The sequence below is a fragment of the Pyxicephalus adspersus genome, chromosome 5 (genome assembly GCF_032062135.1).
Source record: "Pyxicephalus adspersus chromosome 5, UCB_Pads_2.0, whole genome shotgun sequence".
NCBI classification, from domain to species: Eukaryota; Metazoa; Chordata; class Amphibia; order Anura; family Pyxicephalidae; genus Pyxicephalus; species Pyxicephalus adspersus.
The window spans coordinates 44930736-44955542 of NC_092862.1; the positions used below are offsets into that span (position 1 = coordinate 44930736).

The 24807-nt window shown below is 37.1% G+C and overlaps 1 protein-coding gene across 2 annotated transcripts in view; it reads right to left on the reverse strand.

Annotated features, from left to right (window-relative positions):
* Window positions 1-1257: 1257 nt before the first annotated feature.
* MIB1 (MIB E3 ubiquitin protein ligase 1) overlaps window positions 1258-24807 on the reverse strand; it is a 53786-nt gene continuing 30236 nt past the window's right edge. Inside the window, exons 13-22 of one of the 2 annotated variants that reach the window (XM_072411332.1) lie at window positions 17992-18124; window positions 17525-17611; window positions 14556-14717; window positions 13538-13719; window positions 12850-13042; window positions 11178-11256; window positions 8868-8981; window positions 6940-7040; window positions 5602-5735; window positions 1258-5074 (exon numbers count right to left, since the gene is read on the reverse strand). In XM_072411332.1, coding sequence (XP_072267433.1) covers window positions 5026-5074; window positions 5602-5735; window positions 6940-7040; window positions 8868-8981; window positions 11178-11256; window positions 12850-13042; window positions 13538-13719; window positions 14556-14717; window positions 17525-17611; window positions 17992-18124 — 1234 coding nt within the window. In that variant the 3' untranslated portion in view covers window positions 1258-5025. Of the gene's footprint in view, window positions 5736-6939; window positions 7041-8867; window positions 8982-11177; window positions 11257-12849; window positions 13043-13537; window positions 13720-14555; window positions 14718-17524; window positions 17612-17991; window positions 18125-24807 lie in introns of both variants that reach the window. The other variant, XM_072411333.1, reaches the window with a different exon arrangement.

Below are 24807 nucleotides of genomic sequence, written 5' to 3' on the forward strand. Positions count from 1 at the left end.
CTCCGAGTCACACTCAGGATTACTGCTAGGTAGGTGTGAGATTGCCCGTAGCAACGGGAGGTGTTTCAAACAGGTAACAGGGCCAGCAGGTTAAAAGTAAATCAAGGGTTTTATTCACTAACACTATTTCCACACAAAAACAGGCAAAAAAAAAAAAAACGGCAAAAATAAAGCCTGCCCACTTGGCCTCTAACTTAAGGTTAGATCCCTTTACTAACAATCCAGCCTAACCTAGTGCTGTGCAGGACTCTAAGGCTCTAGCCAAACAGCTTTTTGAACAAAGTCTGTGTCTTTACATTTCACATTGGACCTACCTCCCAGCTCACCAGCCAAGACAGAGCCCCAGGAAAAAGCAGGCTAGGAGTTTATATCCCCAACCTAATTTCCAGGATGCATTTCGGCTGAGACAGTTACACCTGATCATACCCGGCCTCTTCAGCTCCCCCACCTGGCTAAGAAGCTCATTGTCATTCAGCCTGGTACTTCAACCCCACCTTCAGGTCAAAAGGAAAACTGTCTGACTAAACAGAAAAATACTCTGCTTATAACCTATATCTGGGGAAACCCTATGATTTCTTTGGCCAGCTGTTAGAGGGGTTAACGGCAGTGGTAATACTAGACAGAGCTGGACTACAGCGATAAATACAACTGTGACATATTTAATAGGATAGGTTATACTGGTAGGTAACTGCAACCCTTACACAGACTGTGCACAGCTGAAGGGCATTTTACAGTATGTGCTGCAGCCAATCCTGTCCAGGTATTGGCTGTTAGCCATATTTAAACCTCCCTAAATCCAGGTTCTGGTTGCTAGGATTATCTGCTACTCTGCCAGTGTGATCTCGATTCTCCTACTCTGGGTGAGGAATTCCCTTTGACTTCACCTTTGCCTGCCCTTAGTACACAACCTTGCCTTGTTTGCTGCCTGCCCCAACCTCAGCCTGTTTAACTACTCCATCTTGACTCACTGTGTTCCTGGCTGATAGCCTTTCCTACACTAACACCATCTGATTCCTGTCACCCCTAAAAATCAAAAAGGCAGACACAGCAGACATCATTGGTAAACATGTATTGTTATTAAGACAGAAAGAAATATAGCTTGTTCTAAAACTGACTTTTTCTACATGTTAATTATAATATTATTGAACTATAATACATACAGCTTATAGCTTGTATTGAAAAGTATCCAATCTGACAAATGCAAAGTCAAATATATGTGAACAACAAAATTAACTGCACAAGGAAATTGTTACTAGACCAGTTGTAAAATGTTAGTTTTATTAAAGCATCAGCCATGCTATAACATAACAGGCAATGAAACTTTTGCAACATACAAAATACTTTGAGTCCTACCCATACAGTTGATTCCAGAACTGCAAGACAGAAATAAAAATACACAAATATATTCTACATCAAGCTTTAAAAACAAGGTCAATGGTTAAAAAAAGCTTTAAAAACATATTGTTATGACCATCACTGGGCATCCTTCATTCTCAGCATATTATGCCTTCAGGTTAAGGTACTATGCTTATGCATACAGCTGTTAACTGAAATTATGGACTATGATAATACATGACACAGATTTTAGCAATTAAAAAGGTTAGTCCACCCAAAAGCATATATTGAGTTTTGGGTAGACGCTAGCAAAACGCATCATCCATTGGCTTTATTTTCTAGTAGTGACATTTTCACATCTGCATTTCATTCCCCTGGTATTAGCATTTACTACAGCTTTTTAAAGTGTGCCTCAGGTTTTATTTTTGTTTTTTTTTATTTTATTGAATAGATGATATACCAGGTAGACCGAGGAGAAGCCTGTAGGTGAATTCAGCCTACAACTGTACATCTATGTCCCTTTGCAATGGACTGACCTTTCTATAGCACAGTTTTGCATGTCAATTTGTTACAATAACACTACATGTATCAAAGGAGGATTCAAAAACTTTTATCCAAAACAAAAAAAAAATAGGTAAATAGAAAAAAAAATCCTACTTCCCTGTTTATTTTGCTGCAATAAATGGTGACAATTCGCCATTATCTGGTTTAACTCTACTTCTATGTTTTTGTGAACAAGCCCTGACAGTGAATGGGTTCTAAACAGTGAATTCCTACAATGATGCAACAGGTTCCAATAATGCTGCAGTCAGGAACTAATTTCAACATTAAAATGACTACTCTGTTAACAATAACATAAATACACTGCTCAAAAAAATGTTTTTTAAAGTTAACTTCTGGGATATCAATCTGTTCAATTAGGAAGTGTTGTTTGCAATTGCACATCAATTTCACCTACTTTGATGCAAATGAAAGCAACAACAGGTGGACTTGGGGGAGGCCACAGACTATTTTCCTTCCCTTATTCTTCAGTCTTATGTTTTTCTAGTGTCCTTGCCACTACTTTTACTGAACAGAAGAATGGCACGTGCTAGGGAAGCAGAATACCTGGCAACAAGTGCTAAACTGCACATGTGCAGCAATCAGGTAGGTAAAAATACTTATTGTAACAGGGACATCCCCCTATTCCTTTCCGCAATAAGGACCTGTCTGTTCCAAATTGTAGCGCACTATGGGCTAATATTGTGAATGTTTCTGCAAAAAACAGAAACAGACTACATGAGGGTGGCATGTGGGTTCAACGTCCTGTAGTGGGACCTGTGTTCACAGCCTGACACCATGCAGTTCAACTCACATTTGCCAAAGGAACACTAGCATGAGTAGGTTCATCATTGGCACCATTTCCTTCACAGATAAGAGCAGGATCAAACTAAGCATGTGATACATGCGAGTCTGGAGAAACTGTGGTAAACATTTTGCTGCTTGCACCATCATCCATCATGATCGGTTTGGCAGTGTGTCAGTGATTGTCTGGAAAATGGGGGGGGGGGGGGTTAGCATATCCTTGGAGGGCTGCCCAAACCTCTATTAAACACCTAATGGCAACCTGACTGCTGTTAGGTCCTGGGATAAAATCCTTTATACCCACTGTCAGAACACTGATGCAGTGGGGACCATGTTCCTCCTGGTGCATGGCACTCCCTGTCTTATGTGGCCTACGTGTTAAGCCAGGTCCTGGATGAGGATGATGACATTGATGCCACTGACTGGCCCCCACATTGCTCAGACCTGAACCTGATTCAGACTCACTGGTTTTATGTATCAGTGCATCGCATTTCACTAAGTAGAATCTTAGACTGTCCAAGAGTTCACCGATCCCCTGATCCATGTATGGGAAGTGATCCCCCAGGGCACCATTAGTGATCTCTTCAGAAGCATGCCCAAACGTTTTCAAAAGTAAATACAGGCAGGTTTTGAATTCATGCTCAGTGGATAAATGATTTTGGTTTCCATTGACTGCTTATCATTTTGTTCTCAATGAATTACACAATGAATATCAATAAAGATGTAATAAACTATTTCTACCAGTTATATCCGATTTCAGGTCATTGTTCTCTTTTTTTTATTTAACAGTGATTTTTATCTTTTTAGGTAGGGGTGTGTGTGTATGTGTACAAATAGGTAGGTTTCAAACTGCGCATTCCTGTTTTAAAAAGGCATCTTGTAATTTACTGCTAATAAAAGTGACATTCCTATTTCAACCAAGGGTAAGAAAATATTTTCTAATAACTGATCACTTTAAAACAGTTTCTCTGTACCCATAACAAATTGTCATTTTCTACAGTGGTTCTGTATTCCCCCTGTGTTGCCATTTCCCACCTAAGTGTTTGTTTCAAAACATATTTTATTATAACTCTTAAATACATCATGTGACTATATCAGACAGAACCAAGCTCTCATTCAAATGCTGTGACACTTTTTGCCTACATTTTTTTTATTCCTTTTAGTATTATCAAAAATGCACTGCTTTCAACTGTTTCCTTGGAACAGCTACAGCGCTATGGAAATATATGTAGTGTTAGACAAAAGTCTATAGAGGATATGTACAATTAGTTACAAAACTAGAAACAAGATAAATGTTGGCTTATATAAATTGTTATATATATTCATCTTGCCGTTACTGTTGCAAATGTGCTTTATAGACATATACAGTTCTAAATATTATACAGTATCAGTTTGTAATGACTTGCATGACAGTGTAAAAAATACAGTAGACCTGTCAAAGTCTCTTTTTACACAACGAAATAGATGTTTTTGTGTTTCTCTGTCAACTTATACATTTCGGGAATGTGACAAAACTGTACTTTGAAAAATACATTTCAGCTTTTACAATTTGGTATTCTTTTATAGTCAAAAGGTGATGTGTAAAAAGGCCATAGGATGCAATGAAATGTACCCGTTAACTTTAGATCTTACCAAATCTCCCAACTTTATTTCTGTGCATAATTTCCATATTTTAGGTTAAAGGTCACCCAATAAGCCATTCACTGATCCATGTACAGGCATTTCAGTCAGGGAATGCCTACTTCTACAAAAGCCTAATTACATAGATATTTTGCTTTGAAGCAATATGTGTATTTATCCAAATCCACCTACATTTTTAACATTTGTTTAGAGTTTTGATTTAATCTGTGAATTAAAAGATGCTTCAGTATTATTCACAGACATCACATAAAAAGCCCAATTAAATGACTGATAAGTTGGCACAGAGTTTAAACTTAAAGTCTTCTTTCTTTGGATGAGTCCTCCCTTTTCCAGTATTTCTGGTTTGCCATTTACACACATACATGTCCCTAAGTAACATTCAGAGTGCAAGAAGCTGTGTAGTGTTGGAACGTTAAAAGAAATTATGTGTGATTTTCAGTAATGTATGTATGTTTACTAAAGCCATCCAAAACAAGCTTTAGTATAACCTTTGTCTTCTTTATAAAGAGGGACAGAAGAAAATTGTAATTCTTAAAAATTAGGACAGCAAAGTCCAGTTTACATTCCGGTAACAGTATGTGACATTGTGCTATACCTTTATTTTTTGAATTCATTAACTGCACAATGGCATGATAGTGACCTATTTGTTTTTTTTTCCCCAGAAACATGGATAATTTTACATTCATAGTGTTCTAAAAGTTAGCGTTAGCTTCTTTGTTCTGCCTTTGGGAGCTCAACCTCTGACATACTGTATCTGCAAATGAATAAAAGACATTCCATTACTCATTCTGAACAAGAAAGGAAAAAAAAATTAGAAGTAGTCTAATATGGCAAAAAGGAATCTCCAGGCCAAGGCACACTTTGCAGGCCTACTAGTAAGCAAGGCCGTCTGCTGACACAGGCTGCACAAATCCCTGCAAATAACTAACTTTGCCAATTAAAATAAATTCAGAAAATAAATAGTTTTTGCATTTAAAAAAAAACAGAAATGTGAATTTGATCGAGCCACCAATCATTTTAAAGCTGACAAACTTCAGACAAGTATTTCTTTGTGTTTCCTAATTGTACACAACACTTAAGAAGCAGACACACATGTACTAACAAAGACAGTTGAGATTTTGTAAAGAATCAGTGGCAGGATCTAACACACATTATAAAGCCAATCATTTGCACAAAATTTCCAGCAAATTAACCACGAACGTAGCATGAAAGCCAACTCATCTGCACTACTAAAACTGAAGCAACTTGAAAATATACAAAATATAATGAGGATTCTAGTACAATAATATTCTTCGTTCTATCGCCTTCCGACAAATGGGACATTCGCTCATCCGGTCTCCACAAAGCTGGCAAGTTCCATGTCCACACATGAAGATCATATTCTTGAGTCGATCCAGACACACAGGACACATGGTCTAAAAGGAAAAAATATGTGTAAATGGGTAAAATCTCTATAGACAGTTCAGTTCAAAATATATACTTGTACTGTTATATGCATGAAATGACCTAGTAGTCAAAATGTGTTGAGCAGGTTACAGACAATATCATGCAAACAGGAGTAGGCTTCTATTTATGTTTATTGGTTTGTATGTACAAAAGTGTTTTAATTTTTTTTTTCTTTTGAGTTTGTCTATATTTTTAGAATATACTGTATTACGGAGCAAGCAACAGAATAACTGAATCCTAAAGTAAAACTTTAAGCTTAGAACAATAAAACCAAAAATGTGCAGGCTATTCAATGTAGGGGAGGAAACTTTATGAGTAAGTTTGTGTAATATGTCTTAACATATTTAAACTATGCTTCAAATAAGGATTTAGGATAAGATAGTGATTTTACTGCTATATGCATATAACTTGCTGTAAATCTTTATAGCCAGACTTAGAAATAGAGTTAAATAGAGAAATAGAGTTTTGAAGTTTCACAAGATTTGTGTTCAGGCAGGATTTTATTGCAGAAAGGGACAATTATCCATTCTGCAAAAAAAACATACTCACCTGCCTGAACACTCCCTTAAAGTGCGGGTTGGTTGCTGGGATACCCAGTATAACCCAGTTTATCCTGACAGGACTGAGTGAACCCTTGCATGTGTGCCTGGTGTTACATCATATCAGCCAGGCCAAGCAAGATGGTCGAAAATCTTAACAAGGAAGGGAAGATGGAAGATGCCAACACCTGTAACTAGTTCAGCTTTAACACTAATGCCATTGAAAAAGTGTTAAGAAAACAATGTCAGAATAACTACCTTTTCTAAAATGCAATAATCTAATAATGTTGCACCATACTTAAAAAGGGTTAGCCTCAGCAGGGGTCTATAGAGAATTAATATTTACAGGGACATGGCTAAAATATAGCTCCTCCTTTTTGTTTGCAAACATTTGGAAATTAGGCTACTATTGAGAGAGTAAATAAACTGAAAAGTTTGCATTTTAAAAATGCTTTAATTTATATTTATGTGTTTGCATGCATTATGATTTATCACATTTTATAATAAACAACAATTAACCGTCATTTCTACTCTAAACAGAATAAACCACTACGTTATAAAAAAACAAGAACTAATAATTAGGCATTGATAAATATTTAAATAAAAAACATAGATAGATAAATTTTAGAATCACCTGTTCTTTAATATCTTGCAATTGTTGCTGTAGTTTCTGCACATCTGCATTGACATTGGTGTTATCCTTGTCCTTCTGCAAAGCTGGAATGTTTCCCGTTGCTGTAAATTTTAACAACCATTGTTAGAAGATTACAATACAATGACATATAACCAATATGTATATGTAGAACCCACTAGTTTGTTTTTTTATATTACTTTTAAAACATACAGTATTTATAATATGATAAAAGGCTGCCCACAGAATGTATTACATGTTTAAGCACACAGGAAAGGCGCACTAAGGCATGGCAGAAAACGGTGCCTTGGAATAAAAGGCCATCCTTGGTGCAAAGTATGCGATACTGGCTTTTTGACAACTAAATTATTTTCTGACTAAAAGAGGAGGTGATGGATAGGCAACATAGCAAACAATAACAGGTCCAAAATAACAAATATTTGTGAAATGCCTGCTGCTAGGACAGCTGCATAAGGGACTCCCAAAGGTGGTGTCAGATGAGGCTGCAACAGATACAGCAAGATGACAGCCTTGCAAATCAGGGAAACTGTTGCTTAACACAGCCCGCACTGATCATGTACATTAAACTCCTTGACAGTAAAGGGTGGAACCCAAGCCTTGATACCATAAGCTTGAATGATTGTTAGCCTTTACAGATGGTTGAATATGGCAGCTTCACCCCTATTAAGGTAAAATTAAGAAAAGGGGAAACAGTATTTTTTAAAGAATCAATGGCGCTGAGAGATTTTCACAGCCTACACCATATCCAGACAATGGATGAACAATTAAAGGAATATTCCTTATGGTAAATTGGAGGTGGCCAGAGGGACTGAAAAACATGAACAAAAAAAAAAACTACCTTTGACAGGAAGAAAGTTCTGGGCCTCAACACCACCATATCCCTAAAAACTAGAAAGTGTCCCTTGCAGGATAAGGCTGCCAGTTCAGACATAACTTGAGGGTAAGAAAAGGGAAAGATGTTTCTAATGGATTTAAAACAGTGGTTTCTGAGGCACAGAAAAACTGAATCACAGGGGAATTGATGGGGAACACTACAAGGGAGGTTCCCTGTACAAATTCTGTGAATCAGAATGAGGGGCAAACAGTCCTAAAACAGAAGAGAAAGGGCAAAAACCTGACTCTTGATAATACTGGTTCAGACACCGGGGGTGGCCCCAGGACTCCTACCAAGTAAATAATGGCTTCCAAGCCCAATGATAGACATAGTAAGCAGTCAATTTTCTGGATTTAGGAATCATAGAAAACAAAGAATCTCAAAACGTTGGCTTTAACAGGCATGTAAACCCAGCGACTGCGATAGCTGCAATAGCTGGAGCTGGTAACAGAAGCAATAGCTGGAGCTGGTAACAGAATATGAGCTTGGGACAACCAGCACAATGGGACTGTCCTAACAAGGTCTATATTTAGAGTTGTTGTGAGAGAACAGATGTAAAGCAACTCTGGTCAGATGTGACCAGAGTGAGTCCCTGTAGGAGCGCAGCAGGTGCACATCGAATTCCAGATGACGCTTTGCAAGCAGCAGCAGGGAGAAGCGTCCTCAACATTGTATGGCAAAAATAAACTTGTGGAACATGTGTGACACTGCACCCAGTGAATGATGTCCAAAAGGGAATGATGACAAAAAAGGGAAATGGTGACACCCAATTTAAATAAATGAGCTGGCACTTGGCCTGAAATGGTCTCACTAATTTAGTCCTCAAGAACAGGACAAGAGCTGAGCTGATGCTAGCGACTCTGGACCTGGAAAATGCTTTTTACCAGAACAGAGTCTGAAGGCTTTAAATGTTTGAGATGGCTTGAGATGTATAAAAGAAAAGTTGGAATATAGGGTAGCTGAAGTATAAATGCAACATGAAAGCTGCTTCTTACCTATCTGTGTAACACCTTCAGACAAACTTAGTCTTTCTTACCTACATCATCCGTGACATCTTCTCCTCCTTTCCCACTACAGCACATAACAAAAGGCACTCTTCGCTCAACTAAAGCACGACACTGAACACACTTTTTCATAAGACTTGCACAATCTGGAACAAGAAAACAGAGCAAATTAAAACAGAAAAATGCATACTGGCAAATGAAAAAAAGCAGAACTTGAAAGTAGATGAAAATTAACACCAACTACAACAAAAATAACAAAGCCTGTCATTATGCAGACTGGGTTATGTAAGGGACGAAGCAGTATTTTAGTTATGCATTTCCAAGGTCAGAGAGAACTTGAATAGTGCCAACACATTTGTCAGCAGCCTAAAACTGGACATGTGAGTACATTCACTTGTGAAAAAAAACAGTGGCCTAATACACACCCAGCTTTCAGTTGCTGGTAAAAATTTAGGATATATTATTTAAAAAAAAAATCTACATACATCCAATAATCAGCACTAGGTAATATATAATATAGTCACATTAGAATCCACAATGTATAGACCAAATGTCAAAATACATATTTGGCAAGCTGTATTGCTAGGGGCTTTTTGTATTCGGGGTAAACAAAAATAAAATTCATAATTATATTTCCCTGCTTGTTTCCTTACAATAGGATAAAACACAACAAAATTAAACGGCCCTCATATTACCAGTACAGTTAAGGCATATGAATATCTTTGTTGCCATAAAAGTACAAATTCAGAATATCTCCCATTGAGCCTTGTGCTCTATGTAAACTGTCATGTCTTTTTCTCAATCAGCCCTAAAATTTCAGGGCTTTGTTTGGGGAAATGACAACGTACATTTACAATGAAGAAGAATATCCACCCACCATGTGCTGACATATATCTATGCAAATAGCACACAAAATTAAGCTGCTTCCCTGCAAAGAATTTAAACGTTTTTTATATGGATCCAACACTCTTTGTGCTTCAGCACCATAGGATGACCGGCAATATTCAACTGTTTTGTGTGAATTTACTTTCTTTGTTCAGCTCTACTACTAAGTAGTGATACTTAACTGAAAAAAATTAGGAATGTCTGGACAGATTTATTCACATAAAATATCTGAAATTTAAGATCACTCCAAAACATGCAAAAATAGGACTTCCTATACTGTGCAAACATTATTCAGCACGTTACATTAAAAAAGAAAGTTTTCTTCATCAGTCACATTCCCTAAACTGTTTAATATACATTCATTTCCCCAATGACAAGCTGAAGGAAACCAACTAATCTTAAAGAAACTACAATGCATTTTAAGGATGCACAGTCTAGGAAAATGTAATTTTGATGCAACATTTTACACGTTTGCTGTGTCATAATTCAGTATTGTATTACTTAGTGGGAATTAGATTAACATACTCCCTCAAGTGACTACGTGCCTGTTAGACAGCACTAAGAGGGGTGTTAATAGTCTACTTTTCAAACAGTTAGCAATCCTCCACATTTGGAAATAAGCAACACTCCCGGAGTCCAATGATGGCTAAAGTTATGGCATGCTCTATCGTATTGCCCAGCTTGGTGTTAGTTCTGAGTATGATGATTCCCACTGGTATGAGATACTACATTTTTTTTTCTATATTACTCTTCAAAATTCGTTAGTGTTTTTTTTTTTACACAGAGACTAAACAGTATTAGTTCTGCATCAATTACATTTCCAATTATACTTGTAACTGTCTGCTTTAATGGATTAGTGTACTTTTACAGTTCCCTCACCAACTCAGACTGTACACTGTAACAAGATAGAGGAGTAAGGAGATGGCCAAGTATGTACACATCTTTATACATTTAGTAAAGAATATATAAGAGGACCCAGTCTAAAAATTTTACCTTACATAAAAGGGTAGAAAACCCTTTTATATAAGGTAGGAATTACTTCTTTTTTTTTGAGGAGGGGGTTTAAAACCCTTTCTGTCTTGATCCCCGTGGTGAGCGCAGAGCCTCCGAAGGATACAAAACGTCACACATTCCGGGAGGCTTCTGGCTGCTCCTGTGCATGCCCAATCTTGTGCAGGAGGAGCCTTTACTTAAAAAAAATGCCAATCTCACGCATGATCGCCACTTTCTTCCCCTCTTTTTTTATTTTCTGCAGAAGGGCAGCACCATATAGCTATGGGGAGTACTTAAAGAAGTAACATCTGTGATTACAGTCACACAAAAAAAAAAAAAAAAAAAAAGGGTGTCTAAGTCAACGTTAACACTGTGTTTTAATCTAAAAATGTATTTTGACTTTGTATTCTTTCAAACTGGAAGCAAAACTAGGACTTAGACAAAAAATATTTTAAGAAACTCACTTTCACAGGCACACATATGTCCACATGGCTGAAAGAGAACGGCTGCTTTCTTATCTGAACATACAACACATTCTTCAATCTGCAGACAAAAGAAACATGTAACAGTAAAATGACAGGATTGTTCCATTTTCTAAATTTCAATGGCTATAAAATTACTACTATGAAGCAGTCAGATAGCTTACACTAAAAAGTTAGCCTGAAATCAATGTGCAAGTCAACTTTATTACAATGATAAAAATGTAAAAAGTGCATTTCAAGAGATATCTATTGAATGGGAAAAAATACGTTTTCTGTTTATTAAAATTCTACTGAAATCTTTTGCCCAGGAAAAAAAATTCTCCCAACTCATATAGTAATTCTACATGTCTTTGTCCAAAGTAATCTCATTAATGTTAAAAAGAAAATTTCTGCTATTACAGTACAATTAAGTCTCAGTAGCAGCAATTATGCATGGTTAAATCATATCATGTTCAAAGGAAGAGCCGTTCAAGTCAGATTAACTGACAAAACGCATATAATGATAAGTTTTTAGTATGGAAGAGAGTCTTTGTGTACTTAGCATTTAAAGATCATATCTTACTTTCCATACATACAAGAAACTATCACTTTCTATCACACATTATTTTTCGGTTTTCCACTACAACATTAGCTCTAGTAAACTTGTCCAGAAACAAGTGTGCCATTATGGCATATGGTGTAAAAACAGCAATACTTTGTTAAGCCTTACAAATCCTCTTAAGCTACATACACACTTCCAATTATTATCGTTGGAAAACGAACGACGAACGTTCATGCACGATATATATGAACGATCGTATAGCACCGATCCTGCACATAGAGTTAACGACACGATCGTTCGTAGATATTGTACACACAATAGATACGATCGTTTGAGCGATAGAGGAACCATGTGCACGACAGGAAAGTGACGGACGTTCGTTCATTACGCATGCTCAGACCATGGACGATCAACGAACGACCGTACACACGAACGATGCTCAACGATCGTCGTCCAATCCGATCCGTCGGTCCGGTCGTTCGTTTCCAGCGACTTTCCTCGTTCGTCGGCGTCGTTGGTTACTTTTTTACGAACGATTTTTTGCCCAATCGATCGTTCGTCGTTCGATTGGAACGATAAAAATTGGAAGTGTGTACGCACCTTTAATACACATTTTATTGTTATATCTAGATCATTATCCAATAATAAAAGGGCACCAAGACCTGTTTCGAGATTGAGCAATCCCATGTGGCTCCTGAAGCCTGGCACCTTGTTTGTTCTTAAGAGAACCAGCATCTGCACATTTGACAGTTGGCGGCAGTGATCCCCATTCATCCCCCATGGGGCTGCTGCTGGGAGATACTACATGTAGAGTCTCCCCAGAAGCAGCAGTTCCCTGTCATGAGGAAGCAGTAAACACAACCTCATGGCCAGTGTGAACATAGCCCGTCTCTTTTGTATTGTTGGCAGAAATAATTGGCTTCAAAAAAATTAAATAAAAGTGTCATGATGCCTCTATAAAAATGGTAGATGGGTGTTCCATAAAATGATCTTCAAAATTCTTTATTTTTTATTTCTACAGAATAGTGACAACAAAATAGATATTTCAAAGAACCTATCAACATGGTATTTTCCTCTGTCAAAATACATGATAAATAGCAATAAAAAAGTTACCTTTGTTCTAGACTGTACTTGCTCTTTGCATATGAGACATTTTTTCACCCGCGGGGAACATAAAGAGCAGGTTGCAATATGCCCACAAGGGCCAAAAAGTGTATCTCTCTTCATGTCGGAACACACCATACACTCCTCCAGAGTCTCAGAATCATTGTTAATCATAGATGGGCTGTGAGATCCAACTTGACCACTAAAAATAGATTTTAACAATGTTAGAAGCCCGAATAGTTGCAACAAAAGCTATCCTCAACCGCTTGGAAAATTACCCTCCTGTCAACTACGATACTACCTAGTGAAAGTGAAACTCACAGGCCAAAAGAAATAGTGCTTATGCTCTCAACTCTCAATCAATAACAAATGAAGAAGACAGGATAATTGCAGCCATGCAACCCCCCCCCCTCAAAAAAAAAAAAATAGCTTGGAAAATGAGAACAGAAAAGAACAATAACTAAACTGGACAAACCCCACACTTCATCTTCATCTGGATTGCCTGATGAAACAGATGGTGTTGAATAGAGGGATAAAAGCTGCAAGTGTACCTAAATGAACATTTAGCAATAAAGTATTTGCATTTCAGCATGCTACTATTTTCATGAAACTTTACGTTCAGGAAACATCCATCTGTATCACCTTTCTTTCTGGTACATTGATAAATAATAATAAACACCTTAAAACCACTCCATACCTAGATTTTTCTTTGTGGCACTTTGCCAGAGCTTTGCAAAGGCTGGGGTCTGGACAAAGATCGAGCGGAGACTGGCCTTTTTTGTTACGAACGGTGAGGTCAGCTCCATTTGCTGCCAGAAAGCAAGCGATAGAGGCAGCACTTTTCTTTTCAGCCCCTTGCGTTCCAAGACCCATAATAAGCTGGCAAATAAAACAAAACACTTTAGGCCAACATCATAGGATAACACAAAAAAAAATAACTTTCAGTAAACAAAAAAAAAGTAAGTGTCATAAATATAAAATATTTTACAAACCCACATTATACATATTACCAAAAGTGTGCCTTTTCCAGGACAGGCAAGGTTAGGAATAAGACAAACAAAGCTAAACGTTCATGAGATTCATGGGTACACAGGCTGCATTGTGCATTAAGTGATTGTGCAATAAACAACTAATATAAATTTCCCATTAAAATTTCTTTGTTTATAATAGAAAAACCACATGCCTGTTCACATTTTTTTTTTTTTTTTACTAAACTAACTTTTTATCACCCCGCCAGTGGTGAGTTTTCCACCGGTCCTTTTCCTGGGTTCATGGTCTTTACCCATCTTGGTTGGCCAGACTGGAAAGATTTCACTCTCATACATGTATGTGTGTGGGAGTTCATTCATTTCCGGCAGCCAGCTATATGACATGGCATGTCCCTTCCGCAGATTGTTTTTAATTTTCAAGGTTACTTCTGGTTTAAAAGGAATGCAACATCAGAAAACATTTATCTAAATTTCATCCACAAAATGGATAGCAAGTATGTCTAGGATAATTGAACAAATCAACACATTCTAATCAGGATTGTTATGTAAGCCATTATATTTTGTTGTAAAGTAAGTAAGATATCTGTAATTCAGGATTTATGGTTTGAATGCAAATTCATTTACTTGCTAAAAAAACAAGTATACATTTATTACTAGCAACAAAATGGTTCAGTAAAACATTTGATGCAAATGACACAAAACAGTTAAAAAAAACAAAACACTTACAGTGTTCTTCGAGGGCTCCCATGTAGTGTCCACCTTGCCAACATCCTGCATGTCTTGAAGTTGCCGCAGTTGAGACAATGTATGGTGTCTAAGGGCTTCATGCAAAGGAGTATCTCCATCCTTATCCTGGATATCCAGTTTTGCTTCAGCGCGTACCAACAGCTAGAGTGCACAGATAAATACAGGCAAGCATTACACATTATCCGCATAATGAAAAAAAATACACACATACTAATGCACAATAGTGGCAATATTAATAAAAATATCTAAGATTTCATAGCGTTTAGGTAAAGAAAAAATATAGTCCAAGAGATTATGGTGAGGTTGGTTAAAAGGAACCAAAAAGCCCCTCGCTGGACTGGTGAAGAGCAAAGCAGAACCTTCCTAAAACACATGGGTATCTGTAAGTCTCACATCCAACAGGGTAAGTGGAAAGAATTTCTTCTAACCCAATACTATACCCTAGCAGAATAAAAGAGGCCATCTAAACGAGAGATGGAGGTGAGTAGGGAAGATGGAAGTCTACAACTACTGCCAAAAATACTCAACCTTAGGACAATACCAAAAAAAAAAAAAGAAAACTGGCTTGGGGCTGGGCACAGCACCTACATGGGAATAAATCAGATACAAAAACCCTAGTATATTGAGTAAGCTCATTTGTAGCAACAGCAAAAAAAAATCAGACGCAAAATGATAATGCCAAATGTCCTCCAAACATCTCCATTCATACCTTGGAAATCACTTGCTAAAAAAAAGTCTGCATAGATCTAAAAAAAAGTATTAGGTTAAGAACAAAACAGCCAATGTATCTTGGAGAGCAAGATAAAAGACAATAGTATTAAGGCAATAGTATTTCAAGTGTAGAGATCTGAGGAGATACCCTCACAGCACTACAGGGCCCTAGAAAAATGATGTAATTAGATGTATCAAAACAGGAAACGGCTTGGTAGCTGAAAGGCATTCTCAAGTTCATCAAAGATAGCTAGACTGCCTTCCCACATTACATTATTCAAAGTCTTAACCCCCTTTTTCAAACAATATGACCAGTATGGTTAGGAATTCAAGAAACGGAGCAGAGGATTTTGCAATGTTTTTTAGCAATTTCCCACTGGTAGCCCTCAATCAAGTGTTTTTTTTTTCTTACTGCTGCAGCGGTTCCACAGCCAAAAAGTAAAAAATGACTGATAATAGAAACAGCCCCCGTGTAGTAGCCCTACTAAAAGTTTTATTTATTTTCTTTTGTTTTGTTGAAGAAAAAAAAAGTTTCAGTGCTTATAGAGAAGTTGGTTCTATAGAGCATGTCTGGTGATCCTGTGTGGGTGCCCAGCAGTTTTGGCGAGCAGCACTCAATCTTCTTGCCTCTGTGATACATATATCTTTGTCCAGGGTGCAAAAATGTGCGCGATTTAGTAAAATAACATTGCCTCTACCCAAACCTTCAAAGAGGTTGTCTTGTTATATCTTTTTAGTGGCTCGTATTGCTATTGCAAAAGCAAGGAAATCTCCTGCTATCACCGTGTGTGCTTCAATCAAAACATAAATGGATTATGACAAATGACAAACTCACCTGAATTCTTAAAGATAAGCCGCCATTTTTGAACTCACATGGAATCTTTGGCTGGACTTTTGTTAGTCTTACACTCCAAATGTATTCTAGTGAGGACTATTCTACCCTCCCCCTTCCATTTCATTCTATTCCCTTCCCTCCACTTTCCCTCCCATATGCTCCCCTACTCCTTTTGTTCTAGTACAAATTTTATTTGAACCCGCTTTCTTTTAAAACTAGGTGTTGAAATTCTTGTTTATTGAAACTGTGCTTTTATTTAATTATACTCAATTAAAACATATACAAAAATTTAGAGTCAGAATTGACAGCAGTCAGATCTGAGGAATCAGAATCAGAATCTGACCACCTCCTCTGAGAATACTTCTGTGAAAAAAAAACACATTTGCAAGGCGTTAAAAACACCTGAATGTTTGCCCCAAACTGCATCTGAATCTTTCCTTGGATTTTAACTGGTCCAAACGTAGCCTATGTGTGCATTCCACAGAAAACCTTCATATTAGGGTGAGTCTTAAAAACTGTTCTAATAAAGCTGTAGCATAAGCAGCTTCAGTTTTTTTCAGGCAATTTCAACAATTCTCCATTTTCACAACACATGTCGCCAGCAGCCTAACTGCGCACTGAGGTGACTTGAGGTGATATCCTAAACCAAGAAGACCCTCGCCAACAGTCAGTTTTAGTCAGACTTACTGGCTCAAGGGCTGCCAAAACAGCTGCTGTGGAGGTGACATCTGGAGTTGCTGCCACTTGTAGCACCATACTTCAGTGTCTTAGGTCTGAGCTACCATTGCAGTGGCACGCCATGTGGTTGCCTGGTGCTGTGTGCCCCTAGTTGAACCAATCTAAGATGGCGGGGATGCTGGAAACTGGCAACATCCTGTGTCACTTCTTAGCTGGCATTGACGGAATGGCACCTGTCACCCAGTACTCAGGAAAGGGCTCAATAAGTAAAATGGATGGGAACGTAAAAGTAGGGGAAATATTAGCGAACAGGGACAGAGGAACTCCATCCTGTATCTACGCTTTGATCCCCGTCATGACCCCCTACAGGAACTGAACTTATTATTCTCTTCTCTGTTCAAATAAGAACAGATCTTGGCAGGCTGCCAACTCTCCAAGGAAACCAACCCAGCAGGTGTTTAAAAGTCTTTAAAAGCACTGAAAGAGTCTATAAAAACATCATAGGAAAACTTACTGCAAAAGGATGATGACAAGATCTATATGGATTTGTAAGCAGAGACGGAATCAAACTATTACAAGAAACACACTCAAGGAACCCACAAGTGGTCTTAGATTAATAAAGCTTCCAGTACCCACAAAAATTGTACATTTTGGGTGGAACTGGTCTTCACTTATAAGCATTCTTATATCAAAGGTCAAACTGGCTGTAAAACATACAACTTACCCTTACAATCTGTGTATGTTGACGTTCAACAGCTAAATGAAGAGCTGTCTGTTGGTTTACATTTTGTATGTCCAGGTTTGCACTGCCCTAAAAGACAAAGGAAAATACGTTTTTAAAATGATAAGCAACAGATAAAGACCTTCTCAATTCTTTACATTGTAATCTCACCACCCTAATACTTTTTTTGGAAATCGGTTACTATTAGCATTATTAAAATTCACTGGCTTTCTTTTCACTTGGACACTTCTGCAGCCCATAGTCTGGTGGTCTTGTAATTTACAGCTTTCATAATCCGCATACATTTCAATAGACAGAGAAGTAATGGACCTGAAAACTAGGTTCATGCATCTCAAACAACAAAACCCTGTGATCAATCCGTAAACCACCCCCCCTTTATGCACGAGGCAAATGGGCCTTTCAAGGACAGAACAGTATACAGGGAAGTGAGGATAGGAATTACAGCATACCTGATGAACTAGCAATTCAGCAACTTCAACATGATTATTGAGTGCTGCCAGATGCAATGCGGTGTATCCGTCATCCTTCTTTTCATCCACTATCCATGGACGGGGTAATTTAGAAAGTAGGACACGCATAGCACTGATAGAATAGAAGAAAAAGAAAACTGTTAGTACAAGGTAGTCTACAGATGCAAATAAACATTTAATGAAATTACACTGTCACCTACAACATAAAAACATTTCTAGCACATGTATCAATTATTGTTTATTTCAATGCACACGAACTACGCTTTAAAGACCTTTCTCTTTGTGAAGAAGCCCCAGGGCTTAAATCCTTGATACAACACAGTAGGACATGAGAAGCTTAAGGGCACCTGACATATCAGTTGTGATCAAAATTTAATGCCAGGGGGGCATCAAGGGGCTGCAAAGGAGGGGCTTTACAATAGCGTTGACAAGAATGAGTTGTGCGACACTTTATTTCATGTTTCATTGAAGTCTGGTGTGCTGAAAGTCCCAAATAGGAAGACTGCATAAAATGAGGTTGTTTATTATTTTTGTAGATTGTATATCTTTTGCTGGTCCTCTTCAAAATTTAAAAAAAAATTAATAAACAATACATATCTCAAGTAATATGTTGTATTTCAGTTTTCTGACTCATGCAAAATGCCTTTATTTGTAGTTCACTGGGCCCCTGAATCTCCATAAAACAATTATAATCGACTGGGACAGGAAAAGATCTCAAAATTTTGAGGCTAACCTTAGATATCAGCAGAAGAAAAAAAATTTCAGAAAATACACAGTTTATTTCAACGAAAATCAAGAAAAGATGTAGGTTTCATGTGATCATCAGATGAATGGATCTGAAACTAGAATTTTTACGGTTTTCTCTTTAACTAACATTCACTTGTCTATAGGTACATGTCAGCTAACAGAACAATTGTAGAAATACATATGTATTTTGTAAATACATTATTTTTTAAAGAGATTGGAAGCATACAACATAATGTAAAAAATTTTTGTTGAAAGATTTTTCACAAATTTGGGGACATGTGTCTATAACTGGTAAAATTAGAAAATGTTCTGGCATTCTTACATGCCTGAAACTGTGCAGTCTGTGGCCTGTGAGCACACATAGCATTGTGTAAAGCTTGCCTCCTGGAGATAGTAACTTGCTCTGTGAATGTGCACTTATAGAAAACAACAGATGTTCACAGTGACACTGGGAAACAGCAATCAAGTCATGCACGTTTTGTGTAATCAAAAGAAGTGATGCCTGAAACTTCTAATTATAGACTCTTGTTTGCTCACCCTCCACATGGACTAATAAGACAGTGACAAATAAACACAAGTTGACCAAGGTATGTTAACATATTCCTTCCTTAAATGTATTTCAAAAGTTTCAGGCTACTTTGAGATAATGTAGACTGAAACAATTAAAATGGAAAACAATTAAAACACTCACAAATAAAACTGGATTCAGGTTATATATTCCTACTGCACAAAGAATGGATGCAATGAGCAACACCACTGTGTGCCCCTAATGTTTTTATACCTAAAACCTAACATTTTTCCATTCAGTAAAAACAATGGTGGTATTTATTTTAATCACTAAAAACAAGATAATTTTATTGTAACTCATGGTATGGTATTACAGCAGTCTGTAAATATTGTCATCTTGTGAAAGCCAAAAAAGCTGCCTAAAGAAAAAATGAACAAATTGCCATAGCTGATAAAAACACTGCTGCTTGACTTAAAAAAAAACTAATATACATTACTAGCCATTATCATTATTCCCAGTTATATGAAGATTTTCAGTTCTTACTGGCTCTCCTTGATGAAATTGCCAATTTCTAGTTAATTTAATAGAGCTACCTGAAATCTGAATAGTTATAGACTGCGGTAGTCTGAGTCTGCTTGGTAACTTTACAATACATGACTGAAAATCCCTGTGCTTGATTATGATAATTCTGTACATGTTTGGTGGTATCATGCAATAAAAGATAATAAAAATATAAACACAACAGAGAAAAACTAAAAGATTTGCAAAACATAATATAAAAAAGGTGCTGGCTGTGTGTTTTCACAATAATGAAAATAATAAAGAATACAGGAACCATTAAAAAAAAAAAAAACATCAAATCAAGAATGGTTAACAAATCTGCCCTGCAGGACACACTTTTAGATTCGACATTTGCAGAGTGCTTGGCAGGGGTCAAAATTGACAGACCAACAGTGGGCCAAAAATGACAGGAATGTCCTGCAAGGTAATTGATCCCTAAGTTTGTCTCACACACATAATAAATACATTGTACAATATCTTTACTATAGTATTATATACAGCCTACCCAAACAATTCATTTAGCCTATTCTCAGCCTGGCCCTTTACAGTACACAATGTTGGTAAAGCGAAGGAACATTTTCCAATCAAATGTATAAAATTTAGGCCAGCTTGAAGTACATTTCATTAGAAGTTTTACAATGTTACAACAACATATGGTTCTTTGTGATGTATGTATCTTCTTCATCTGTATATGTATGGTTCTTTGTGATGTGTGTAGCCATGTCATTCATTTAGAGGGAGTTAATATAATGCTATAGGTCCACCACGTTGCATTAGCAGCTCAATTAAAATTAATGAGCTATCTCAAAGCCCAAGTTCATCTTTGTTATTAGTGTAATGCAATAAGTTAGAATATATAGTAATAAAAATTGGTTTATTTTACTTTTAACTGCCAAGTGCTGCAGTAAAGGGTTAAAAGACTCAGGCCTGTAGTACAAGCATACATACAAAAATCAGATTGTAGTACACAAAGCAGTGGTTTAGCTCTTAATAGGGGGAAGGGGAGGTGATGATGGCATGTCAGACCACTGGAAAGCCATGCTGTTGACTTGTAAGAGAGCCATGGCCAAATTAAATGCTGCTAGTAAATTTTTTTTTAACAGTGGCTGCAATTATATATTTTAAACAAAAACAGTCTAAAAAATAGTAACTGCAATATAATTTTAAATAGTGACAGATTAAATAGGCTTTAACACAATCCACAAGAAACTACTACACCATAACACTTATGTGGTAATATTCCACTAAAGACCTCAAGAGCCTAATGTAGGTCTGGGTAGGAACAGCTGTAGAACAGATCCAAGGACAAAGACTGAAATACCTTGCCAAACAATAGGAGGTTGTTGGAAATACTTAAGAACTGCAGCTTAGAAATGCTGCTAAGTAAAAATCTGCAGCATCGCACTGTACTTGGTTTACGATGTAGAATTGTTTTTCCTGATTTACCAGAAGAGATGCATTTATTTAATGAATACACACACATTGGATTAATATTGGAGTAACTCATGTCACGTGTGTTGTGATTTGTAGTGAATGGCTCCCCAGTGATCCTGACACACCTACGTTCCAGCACAATGCTACAAGCAGTAACACACTAATGAATGGGCAGCTCTAGTGAAAACGCATGTTGCTTGTAAATTTAACAAACACCGTATGAGATGTGTGCAAGCCCATAGCTGAAAATCTGCCCTGGTGATGTGCAGTCACTTTAGTCATGGCTTGTGTCATGCACCTTATTGGCTGTCCAGTGCTGTAAATGGTAACAAGCCGGTGATCATTGAAGTAAATTCTTTGTGCAATAAATTACTATATTTCTACGTTATAACAGTTAAAAGGCCAACCTACACAATAACAAGAAATGTATTCAAAATATACTTAAGGATAACAATGTTGTAGCAGGTAAGGAAAGCAGAGAGAAGGAACACTAAACTACGGTTTGTATTAATAGAATTCCCCTCACCCCGTGCCCATTAACCAGGCTGCATACTTGGTATTGATTAATCATTTACAACAAACAAAAACTCATTGTGAAAACAAAGCATGCAGCCTTAGCTAACTGCACAATGCAATTCTTTTATGTGAACAATCAGAATACAAAGTGTGACATGTATGCACAGCAAATTTTCAACTGGCTTTTTATCAAAGCAGAGTAAAGGAATTCTTATTCAGTTTGCACTTCCCTGACAAGAAGAAATCCTGTTGCCCTATTTGTGGTGGTGACGTAGGAATATTAATTTCATATCTGTACAGACCGGAGTCTCCCTGCAACAGTCTATGTATAATGATCATCACAACACACTGTAGGAGCAAACAGCACACATTCAGTGAAAATATGAGTAATATAAGTGGAAACATGAGAGACCTCTTTATTTGGCAGGGCTATAAATAGCTGAACAAATGGCAAAGCAGTGTTGGGGCTCGGCAGGATGAACAATCAATAAGCAGAAAGCATGATAGGAGCTCCCAGAGCTCTTGGATCGACAATCGACAGCTGAGAGACTATTTTTTGCTATGGTTGACTAAATATGGTCAGGGAAGAGAGAGGCACTAGAGGGAACGTTTGCCTGGGATTGCATGTTTCAAATGCTTAGCTGCCTATAAAGCTCTAACAGTTTAGCTTGTGCCCTTTGAGTGGGGGGATATGGCTCAACTCTATAGGTGCAAGTGGGAGTCCTGACCTCGCTAACTGCCTTCACTGACCCCAAGGAGAAGTAGCTAGCAACTTGTTTGTTTGCAGTTCAATCTGGGGACCTCAACAAAAGGAACCAACTAAGATGCACTGTTAAAGCAGGAAAAAAGACATAAAAATTACTTTTTTTTTTTTTTTTTTTTGATTTTTCCCCCCTTTTTTTTTTTTTTTTTTTTTTTTTTTTTTTTTTTTTTTTTTTTGCTCAAGCATGAAGAAACCATACTAACCCCCTGATGCCTTTATGTTTGCTGTCTTGGCAAAGCACTTGTGGCTTTAACTGTTCTGCAATTAATCAGGTGCACGGCTTAAGTGAGCTTTCCAACCTTTACATGCTCTTGACTTTAAAGTGACACTGGAAGGTGAGTTGCTGCGTTTTCTCCCTCCTTTAGTTAATGGGTTACTAACAAAGTAGGCAAAAATTTCAGACTTGACCTTGCCAGTGCTTCATATATTTACTTATATGACAATAGCTGCATACCTTTAAAAACTTGTGATCTCTGTCTTTGCTTTCTGTCTTATGGTGGCTATGATAGGAAAGGGTTACTAAAAATGATGTTGCATTCAGGACTGCTAAAAATTGAAATTACTTGCACAATGACACCTACAACTTCCATAAGGCTGTCTAGCCATGTAAGGAACAAAGCCTGTTCGGCTATATTGAATTCTGCACTGAGCTCAATGTGAATAGAAATCCTCCGTACCTTTTAATAAAAAAAAAATATTTATACTCACTGCTGCTTTACAGCAGCAGCAAATGTGAAGCCATGAGAAAAGTTAATGTAAATAGAAACGTAAGGTGGGTGCCGTGTCTGTGGAGAAGGCAGTATGAACAGTTTGCTAACTATTTAAATCCTGACTGTGTATGCTGTAATAGTAATGCTGCAATGCTGTTTTTCCTTGTATTACTGTGCTATATCACCAGCTACTCTCTGATTTGCTCTCTATCAGCTGCATGCACTAGCTTTGTCAGGCTCTGCAGGAATTTTACTTTGGCTCATCTTTCCTTTTCTCGGGACATCCTAACCTATAGCGCTGCTGATTTCAAGAGCCTTCTGCAAATACGAGCCTGTTGTCTGCATTTCAAAAACACTAATTCTAAGAAACACAAATGAAGTGACAGCTCACCAGCAGTGTGACATCATTCCGGTCATTTCAGTGCTTCTGAGATTACAGAATGCAAGCCAGTGTCTAGGAGAGCATGGCAAGATACAATATTTGCAGTCCTCAGTACAAGGAAAAGATTGCTGACTAGCAAGAGGCAGAGGCAGGTGCAGGTGAGTCACACGACCAATTAATAAATATGCCAAAAAAGTCTAGTCTTGCATTTGCAGCTGCATGTGACGTTCTGGCCTGACATTTAGAATGCACAGCGTTTTCTACTGTGGTCCAGCAAGGTATTGTGTGTTGCACTTGCTAATATTATATTTTACATAACTTTATGTAAGTGGTTTTGTAGTGCAAAATAATTTAGGAACTTATATTTATTTTAAATATTTCACTTCTGCATGTTACAGTTTTCAAGTTATAAGTGATAGATTTTATAATGTCTTATAAGAATGTCTTAAGTGAACGATTATTGAGCAACATACCTAATCAGATTGACACATTTTCTTACAGGCCTTTTACTACCACAGCAATGCAGCTCTATTAGGCCAAATAATTGTTTGTTTGACATTTAACAACTGTAAGAAAAAAAAAAGTTTCTTTTCTTTACAGCTCTTTCTGGTGACCTGCCTGTGTAGAGTACATACTTCTTTATGTACCCATATGAACATATAATGCTATGGAATGTAAAGAAGTATGTATTTTTTCCAGGTGCAAACAGCTCAGGGAACAAAAGGGCCTTCTTACACTGCAACACTTTATGTGCTTATAAAACAGCCAGGTAATCACAATGGGGAAACTTTAAGATGCATTTGCTAAAGGAAATATATTTTATTTTAACTGTTTAATATTTCTTTGCCTTTGACATTTTTGTCTTCTGGTATTGGGGCATATAAAGTTACTAATATAAAAGTTTTTACTGTACAATCATATTTACTTTACATTGAGAAGAGAGTTGTGTCTGTGTTTCAGAATGTGTATGTCTACAGAATATATACTGCAGGGATAAGAATCATGGCCAAACAGGATGAAGTTCCTCAGGGTGGTTTTCTTTTATTCTATAAGAGTTACATATATCCTGTATTTTATTAGCCAGTTTTGGCTTTGTAAAATTCAGTAACGATAAAAAGTGTACATTCACTATAGCCTGATGTTGATGATATGCTGATATATTAATTATATGCAT